This window comes from Rissa tridactyla, chromosome 2 (genome assembly GCF_028500815.1).
Source record: "Rissa tridactyla isolate bRisTri1 chromosome 2, bRisTri1.patW.cur.20221130, whole genome shotgun sequence".
NCBI classification, from domain to species: Eukaryota; Metazoa; Chordata; class Aves; order Charadriiformes; family Laridae; genus Rissa; species Rissa tridactyla.
Window position 1 is genome coordinate 70,418,277 of NC_071467.1, and position 9,927 is coordinate 70,428,203.

Sequence of the window (9,927 nt, forward strand, 5' to 3'; positions counted from 1 at the left end):
GAGGGGCGGGCGGAAGTGCGGCGCCGTGCCACCGTGCCAATGCTTCCGCCTTCGCCACCGCCCTGCCTTGGGGGCGGCTGGTGGGGCGGGGCCGGGCCTGTTGTTGGGCTTCCGGGTCGGCGGGGATTGTTGCCGAGACCGACACCCGAGACCGAGGCACCGCCGCCATGAACCGCTTCTTCGGCAAAGCGAAGCCGAAGGCGCCTCCGCCCAGCCTCACCGACTGCATCGGGACGGTGAGTACCTTCCCCGGGGCGCCGGGCCCGAAGTTGCGCTGCTTGGCCCGGCCGCCTCCTCGGGAGGGACAGGGGAGCGGCAGGGCGGCACTCCTAGCCTGGGCCGTGAGGCGGGCCCGGCCGGGCGAGGCCCTCCGTCCCCGCCGGGGCCTGGGGCCCGGGGCCCGGGCCCGCGCGGGTGGGGAGATTCGTGCGTGAGTTCCTGCGTGTCCGTGGGCCGGCCTGCACGCGGAAGTGACCCGGGGGTTGCGTGGGCTGCTTTGAGGGTGGCACAGCTTGTGAGTGTGCGTGACAGGGAGCGTCTGTGTGCGTCTGAGTGTGTGTTGTGGTTTAACCCCAGCCGGCAGCTACAACCACGCAGCCACTTGCTTGCTTCCCCCCCCACCACCCCCCTACCCCGAGTTGGGATGGGGGAGAGAACTGGAAGAGTAAAAGTGAGGAAAATCTCGTGGGTTGAGATAAAGACAGTTTTAGAAATAGAGCGGGAGCTGTGCATGCAAGCAAAGCAAAACAAGGAATCCGTTCACTGCTTCCCATCGGCAGACAGGTGCTCAGCCATCTCCAGGAAGACAGGGATCCATCACACATAATGGTTACTTGGGAAGACAAATGCTGTCACTACAAACGTCCTCGCTTCCTTGTTCTTCCCCCAGCTTTATATACTTGAGCACGAGGTGTTGTGGTATGGACTATCCCTTTGGTCAGTTGGGGTCAGCTGTCCAGGCTCTGTCCCCTCCCAGATTCTTGCTCACCCCCAGTCTACTCGCTGGTGGGGTGGTGTGGGGAACAGAAAAGGCCTTGACCAAAAACATCAGTGCACTACCAACACTATTCTCATTCCTAATCCCACACCAGCTGCTGGCAAGAAAGTTAACTTCATCCTAGCTGAAACCATGACATTTCACTATATATATATATATATATACACACACACATATACACACACTTGAACATACATAGCTATGTGACTATGCTTTGGTACAGCATGTTTGTATGTATGCACACATGTATTTTAGCGTGCATCTGTGTATCAGCACAGCATGTGCAGGAGCATATGCTTACACTGATATGTACATTTGTATGTATGTATATGCCCATGCCTCTGTTTCCTGTGCATTGGAGCACATCCCATAAATGGATGCACACGATGTGCATGTTCTTCTGCCAAGTTGTGGGAAGGCAGGGACAGGCGCAAGGGAACCAAGAAGATCAGTGAAAAGTTTTAGGAAGGTTAATCTTGTCATTTCTTAGTCTTTTTTTTTTTTGGGCTTCTAAGTTTGTGAATAAACTGTGGTATTCACAGAGACTTACAGCTCTTTCTGTTGTCTCGGTGGTTAACAAAGTCAGGTGAAAGGTCAGTAATGGTTGTGGTATAAATGGAGGTTAACTAAGGCTAACTAAGCATTGTCACTGGAACCTGACAACAAAAAGTTTCTGTGAAAAAACATAATTTTCCTCCCAGAAGATTTATTTTGCTACATAGTGGAGAGACTCTCTAAGTTAAATATTTAATATTTGTTAGTGCTACCCTACACAAATGTAGGGTATATATACCTGTTACTTAAGTAACGTCACTTCTGTGCTGTTTTCATTCTTAGGCACATTTCGTTGTACCTTTTTGAAAGAGTCAAATTGCTTTGTAAAATTTCTTACTGTGTTACTTCAATAGTAATTAGCCATTTAATGGCAGTTAGGAATTATTGTATTTGGTAAGCAATGATTAATGTTCATAGTTACCATTTGTTAAAAATGTAGACAACTCTTAGGCAGTAATTATACCTGTGTTTTGGGTGTTCTTACCTGTGTGTGCAGAAGTGGCGTGACCAAACCCAGTAAGATCAGCACACAACATGCTTAGTTTTCTGTGGTAAGAGAATGAGCATCACCTTAGGATATCTAAACGATTCAAGATTTTTTTTAATTTAAAGAGCGGCTTGGGTGGTATCTCTAATCTGAAGTGTTTGCAGAATCCCAGGAAACACTTCTCCGTACTTTTTTTTTTTTGATGGGTGGTTGCTATGGAGTTTGCCGGCTGGCTGTGTGACGCCCTCCTGCCTCCCCGCTTGCTCCCCATGGGTATGCTCCCACTCTCCCTGGCAGTTTGTGCCTGCTCCCTTGCTGTGCCTGCCTCGACGTTGCACTAAGTGCCAGACTCTTTTTTTTCCTTGCTGGCTGAGCACAGTCAGATGACTCAAAGCTGTCATGAGGAAGGATGCATCAGGAACTGTGGGATTGTCAGTATCGGTTTTACTTTTTCTTCTTTGAATAAACACTCCAAATTTATGGGTTTTTTTCAGAGTAGTAAGTAGGAAACATAGGAACAAAAGGCTAATAGTTTACAAAAGGTTAATAGTGGCAACAGTGTTAAAATTGGGTCTTGTGCGTGATATTTTTTTTTTTTTTAATTGAAATAAGCTGCAATTTTGTTTAATAAGGATTTGGGATACCGTGGTCACTTTCTCCTGTTTAGCAATGAAATGCACCTCAGTATGCCTTATTTGTGAATAACAGAAAGCAGCTCTTCAAGTTTTAATACACAATCTAGTTTTCTTTTGGATAAACTAGATCTGTTCTCCCCTCTTCCATCCATTCTCATTTTTAAAAACTGTGACCTGTATAATGTGTGTGTGAAATTTTTATGTAGTTAATCAATGTAGGAGGACCTGTCTCTGTTTCCTGCTAGTACTGCCTAAGAGAATCATTATATAAATAAACCAAGTAATGGGTTTTCCCCTGTGAAGGAGGCTGGTGAAAGATCTTGACTGAGGTGGTACACTTTGAACCTACAAGAGTTTAAAAATCACAGCTATCTGTCTTTTGCTATTAGTAAAATATTTGACATGATAGAAAGCTTAATACTTTTTTTTTTAATCAATGCCAGCTGTGCCCAGGCACTTCAGTGTCTTGTGTGGAGTGTTCGTATCAAATGTTCTGCCCAAGATGCCTCTGGCAAATGCATGTTGCTGGCACAGAGCAGAGATTTAAAAGGGTCATTGAGACACCAAAATGAAAATATGCGTAATTATACATGTTTAGCCACACTATTAGCAAGTCAGAATTGTAAATTTGCACTGATTGGTCTCACGCTATAATTGGGATGTAATGATATTCTAATCCCTAGAGATCCCTTCTCATTCCCTTGGAATGAGAAGTTAATAAGCTTTATTTTGTTGTTTCCAGAGAAATGCTGTGATAATCAGTTCATGTTAAGGAGGCTTTCTTTGTTTTTTTTATGAATTGTGTATGCTGTTAGAATGATCTATACCCGTGTTTGTCTACGTAATTATCTTCTTTAACCCCCTCTTGCAGTAGGGTTAAAATCTTCCCATAATGACAGCTCTGTGATATGCTTTGTGCCACGGCTGTTAGGATTGACTGCTGGCGGTCTCTTACTGAGTTATGCAGCTACTATTGGGATTTGGAGCAGTAAGAATTCAGAGTAGCTACCAGGGGGAACAGCCATGTCTTGGCTGCCTTTGTTGGAAGTGATGGGAAAAGTGCGTCTCTGACAAAGAAGTTAGGCACCTTTGAAAAAAATGGTCATTAAGTTTGGGCTTCTTGAATGTCACCAGTAATCTAGGTATCATTCTGAAGGATTAATGGTTCTCTGCCCACCAAAAATAAACCTCTAGCCTTGCTGAACACATCCCTGTCCCTTTTGCATTGCTCCTTTATCTGTACACCTATGTTTTTATTTTTCCCGTCTGCTTTAGTCCCTGGCACTGTATGTTATCAGAAATTCCCAAATAGAGACCATGACTTGAGTGGGTGTGCAAAAAAGCATCTCAAAATGATGAGAATGTGTTACAATGGCAGAGCTTCCTGCAACCTCGGAGTAGTTCTTGTGCTCCTTGTAGAAGGAATTTCACTTGTTTCTGGTTTTGGATCCTCTACAAACTTTCAGCTGTCTATAAAACATACTGAGTGAAGAAACAATTCACTTAGAAGCATAACAAAACCAAGGCTGTTCTTTTATTGTCCGATACCTGAATAAAAATTAATGTTTTTCTGTTTGTTTTCTCTATTGTGTATAAAAGGTGGATAGCAGAGCTGAGTCAATTGACAAGAAAATTGCTAGGCTCGATGCAGAGCTAGTGAAGTATAAGGATCAAATGAAGAAGATGAGAGAGGGGCCTGCAAAGGTAAGAATCGTCTGTGGGATTTAAGCATGAGAGGATGTGACTCACGCTTGTCGTGTGGTAGCCGGTGAAGTGATGTAGCCGGTTCATCAGGTTCTTAGAATTGCATCTTGCCTTACTGATCCTGGAGGATTATTTTAATTCTGAAGCATCTCTTAGACATGTCTCTTTGAACTGTGTTTTTATTGGGTTTTATTTCTTCCAAAGTGTAATGTAGTTCCCCAGTCAGAAGTAACTTACTTTTTTCCCTTCTTCTGTTACATGAATTAAGTCTGGTAGAGAGGCTGTTTGTTTCACCCACCAAAATAAAAAAGTCTCCACTATGCAGAAAAGGGAGTAGGAAAACCCATTTTTGAAAGGGGTTGAACATATATTACAAAAAAGTATCTAATAATAAACATCTTTAATTTTTATTTAATAGGCATATTTAGTACAAACAGTATAGTTAAAATACTGTTGTCAGTCTTATTTGATGCTGGCCATTAAAACGTGTTCATGAAAGATGGTTCTGATAGACTAAGTCTGACTTTGAATTCTGCTTATCAAAAAAAAATATTCAAAAGCCAGAAACTTTGGAAGTATTTACTTTTAGAAGCTTTACATACAAGCCTATTAGGTGAACCATTAGTGCAGGACAAACACTGAATGTGACTGTTGTTAAACTCTTTGCATTAGTAACTGAGGAATCTTTTGGAAAACTTGAATGTGATACATTAGATTTAAGCAGTATAATCCAGAGTAAAGTCAAATACCTTTCCTAATGTAATAATATTGTGTCTTTCAGAATACAGTAAAGCAGAAAGCACTGAGAGTGTTGAAGCAGAAGCGAATGTAAGTGCGCGTAAATCTTTTTATCAGTTTGGGATTAATGAAATCCTGTTTTCTCTAAGGGGGGTGGCACACTTTCATTTCTCTTTCTAGTACTCTTGCTTCTGAGCGTTCTTAAAAGAAAAATGCTGAACGAGCTAGTCAGCCTTTCAGAAGCATCTCCTTACAAATTGTGCATCAGCATATTTGTGCCTTATTTGTATGTGAGTGTATAAATTTGGACTGGGACAAGCTGACCTAAATCTGCTCGTTACTAAAGCTATGCTTGGCTCCTGAACTTTCTGAGAGAGTATGTGCCTCGTTTTATATCATTAATTGACTACTATAAATTGTGTAGTTCATGATCTCGTTCTGGCTTACTGGAAATTTACCTGTTCTTTGTGGACACCTTTTAAGACTTGAACAAATGTAGTGCAGGTAATTGTGTCTATGCAAAAACCCAGAATGGATATGATAGGTGATCCTGTGGTCCAGACTGGCCTAGTGTGCTGTCTTGAAAAGTGTCCAGCAACAAATGCAAAGGAAAGAATGTCAGAAAGTGGCACGTGTTCAAGAGTGCTTCACTGGAATGTCTTACAGTCCCCGAACTGCACATCTCTTAGGTGCTATCTAAGCCAAAGCTTGTGTCGTCTTGCATTTCATATCCCTCAGAGGAACTGCACTTATACAGACTTGATTAATTACTCGTTAAGTATTTGTGAACACTTGTAATGCAAAATATCATATGGTAAGGAGTGCTATAGTTTAGTTAGATGTTGTGAGAAGAACTGCTTTGTTTTGGTCTTTTTTTTCCTTGTTTATTTGTTTATTTTTTACTCTGCTGCCTGCTAAACTTATTTGATAGTTGTTTCCCTATTTACAGTCACTGGGCCCCTCATAATAGGCTGTCATCATATCCCTCAGTCATCCCTCTCCCATCTTGTTAAACGGTAATATATTCATTCCTTGTCCAGAAGCTGTTTTGTATTTGGATCATCCTTGTCTCACAGACCTACTGCCTTGGATGTTTGAAGAAGGAATTATTGTTCATTTTTATGCTTTCGTTTTTATGTTCAACCTGATCTATTTTACATTCTTGATTGGATACAAATTTAGCTTTAAGGAGGAAGATTTTGTGATTTTTTTTTTTATTATTTTTTTTTAAGTCTCCCTTTTCTTTTTGGTTAACTGTAACAGTTTCCCTTTTCTACCCTGCCTCCTTCTCTCCCCGCTCCCTGCCCTGCAAAGCTCCAGTGCAGAGCCACTGTGGTTTGGATAACCTGCATCTCTTCCATTCTGCTTACAGCATTAGTAAGCAATGGCATGCATAAAAACCTTTGCTATATCCTTACCTACCATGTAAGCCTTTACGAACATGGTATCGCCATCAGTTAAAACAGAACGTTAGTTATGGAGTAGCTTTGTCAACTTTAGATACATAGAAATGCATAATGGCCAGATTTTTATTACACTACTTATTCTGATGTGATTCTTTATAATAATTTAAAAAAAAAAAAAAAATTCTCTATCTTCAGACTACTGCTGCTGGTTTTTTCCATTTTTTAAAAAATTAAGACTTTTTGTGGCGATAGAGAGTGGTGTTTTAAAGCCAATATTTGCATTGTTTTTAACAGGTACGAACAACAGCGGGATAATCTGTCACAGCAGTCTTTTAATATGGAACAAGCTAATTACACTATTCAGGCACTGAAGGATACAAAGACAACGGTACGAGTATAATAATCTCACACTTGTTTAATTTGTGTATGCTACATCAGATACAAGCATGTTTTACTCTATTCTAGGTTGATGCAATGAAACTGGGAGTGAAAGAAATGAAGAAAGCTTACAAGCAAGTCAAAATTGATCAAATTGAGGTGAGCTTCTATAGTTTAAATTACTAAAGAACAGAAATAACGTACTGAAATGGTGACAAGTGCACTGTGTAACTTAAAGGTAAGCTGACTGGTTTAGTGCACATGAGTTTGCCTCCCTTTTTTATGGGACCACCATCATAAGTGCTTCCTGATTTCTGTGGTACTACGCAATCAGTTGTTGGCCTTACCGCACTGATTGTTGTTTCCTTGCTGGGCTAATCTTTAATCTCTCCCTTCCTTTCCTCAGCACTTCAGCATAAATGTTGGTGAATACTTCCCGCTATGGCTTTTTTCTCCTCCTCCTCCTTCCCCTCCCCGCCTCATTGTTGCTGGTCTTATGTGCAGATTAGTCCTTTGCTCCCCTAGCTCATGGTAGTGCTATATTAAAACAAAAAGTCCAAACAAGAAAATTAATTTCAAGAAGTCTGCAAGGCCTGGCCCTGTCTTCAGAGATTGCGGTTTAAATACATAAGATCTTTAAATATAATTTAAAATATGCTGCACTTAAACTCTTATTAAATGCCAGTGCTGAATTTCTTTAAGTTCTCTTGCCTATACTGTTTTTATATATGGCCTGCATTGTAAATCTTCAGGCAAGTATTATCTCCTTACCTATACCAAAGTACAGTGCCAATAGGTCTGTTAAAGTATCTTTGAAATTTTGCTGTAGCACAACTCAGGCTAGTGCTTATCCTCCAGACAGTAGATTTAATTTCTCTGGAGTTCATACTCTCCTCTTTTCAAGATAATGCTGAACTGTGGTAATTTATTAGAGGCTTTTGGTTTACCCTGAAGACTAGTTAAAACAAAAAAGCAAGAAAGTTCTGCAGAGTTGTTGTTTCAAGGTTCCTCTTCTTCTACCTCATACATCTATTATAATTTTAATAGTAGTTAGGGCCACACTATAGTACTGAATGCGCGTGTCTTCACTTGTATTAATGCTGCTTCAAAAAATGGTTTATGCGTTAAAAAATGTGAGTGCCTTGTATGTTGGAATTTATTAAACTGAATTTGATTAATCTCTGATAAATTTAACTAAAACTATTAAATATGGACCAATTGAAATTGTTTCTTGCCCCAGGACATACAAGATCAGTTAGAGGATATGATGGAAGAAGCCAATGAAGTCCAGGAAGCGCTGAGTCGTAGCTATGGAACACCAGAGATTGATGAAGATGACTTGGAAGCAGGTGAACGTAAAAATCATCATACGGTCATATAGTGATTTTTAATTTAATTAGTCAAATACTTTAAGTGTGGTTTTTTTTTTTAAAAAAAAAAGTTTTAATCACTTTTTTTAAACATAAAAGCTGCATTTCCTTTGAGGGCAGTAACAAGAGTACGAGACAAACATGAGAAAGACACTAATGGAATGCTACAATGAAGGAAAAAAGGGTTCTCTCTAATGTGTTTGTGTATTCCCAACTAAAGACTAAGTAATACTAAACGAGTATGAATGTAAGCATTCAGTATGAATTCTGTTTCTCTGTTAAGAGCAACTTTTCTTTTGCCAAAGGAATTCCTTCCATAATTTTTCAGCCAACATAATTCAATTTCAGAACTGGATGCGTTAGGTGATGAGCTTTTAGCCGATGAGGACAACTCCTACCTAGATGAAGCTGCATCTGCTCCAGCAATCCCAGAGGTCACTCCTACTGACACGAAAAACAAAGTGAGTCCTTTCCTCTTTAAAAGCAAAATACGTATTTTTTTGGTTTGTTTTGTATTAATCACACTTGTGTTGGTTGCTTGATATTTGGAATCCTTAATATTTTGAACAAAACACTGTGGTTAATGTTTTATGTATTTTGGATGCTACATATGAGAGAGTGCTCTCTGAATACTGAATGCTCTTTATTATATTTTAAAGAGCTAAAATGACTTTTTTTAACTCCTGTCTAACATTTAAGCTCCTAGAATAGTTATTATTAAAAACATAAGAAAGTCTCCTGTATGTTTTCTTCTGGGCCTTCATAGTGAGGAAGAACATTGATGCTCTAATTTTGATCCCAGCTGTCACACAGTGGCAATTTACAGATACATCACTTTACGGAAATTTTAAGGAAACTTTTGTGAAATTTTCTGGCTGGTGGAGAGCTGTTAACCTGATGCTGCTTTTTCTTTCTTACAGGATGGTGTATTGGTGGATGAATTTGGATTGCCAAAGATCCCTGCAACATAAATGTTTCAAAAGCACAATGGATATAATGAACTATAAAAATCAAATTAAGAAATTTTTTTTTCTTTTTTTTTTAAATCCTGGAGACCTTGTCCTTCCAGTGTAACTTTAATATCACTACATCCTAGAACGCAATACGAATGGCTGGTGGTGTTCTTTCGAGGAAAGCTGTTCTACTACTGACTACTACTACTATTAATGGAAAATTCAGCACAGCTCCCTTCGGCGGAAGCAGCTGGTCCTGTAGCTTCCGTTTCCCGTTGTCATGGACGAAGCGATGCGTGAAGAGTAGTGGGGCTGTTGGTAGCTGAGGTTTATTTTGACTTCGTATGACGTTTCTCTTTCTTGAAACCCAGACCGCTGGTCGCCGCTTGCTCTCGGTAAAACGCCTCCTGGCTGCGGGGCTTCTTTCGTAAAAAGGATCCAGCGCCATTTTTAAACAACCGCGGTCCAGAGACTTTGATGCTCTTGTGCTTGTAACCTTTCTGAACGCTGTCATAAATAGGGTCGTCGTCAACTGTATGTATTCTGTGGAGACATAAAATCACGTAGATGAGCTCACCCGTTTCTCTGGCGTCATTAATTTGCCCCACTGCCCCCTCCCCGCCGGCGCTCCGCGGCCCCAAGGGCTTGTTTCCGTTCTCTCATTACAACCCCGCCGCGCTGACCGGTGGGAGCCCCTCCCTCTG

General features: G+C 40.7%; 1 protein-coding gene across 1 annotated transcript; it reads left to right on the forward strand.

The window, feature by feature from the left end:
- Positions 1-19: 19 nt before the first annotated feature.
- CHMP5 (charged multivesicular body protein 5) lies at positions 20-9,799 on the forward strand. Its single transcript, XM_054192259.1, has 8 exons — positions 20-236; positions 4,274-4,378; positions 5,160-5,206; positions 6,817-6,910; positions 6,988-7,059; positions 8,141-8,249; positions 8,619-8,731; positions 9,191-9,799. The coding sequence occupies exons 1-8, from the start codon at positions 168-170 to the stop codon at positions 9,239-9,241; spliced, it is 660 nt and encodes a 219-aa protein (XP_054048234.1). The 5' UTR covers positions 20-167; the 3' UTR covers positions 9,242-9,799.
- The last annotated feature ends 128 nt before the right edge of the window (positions 9,800-9,927 follow it).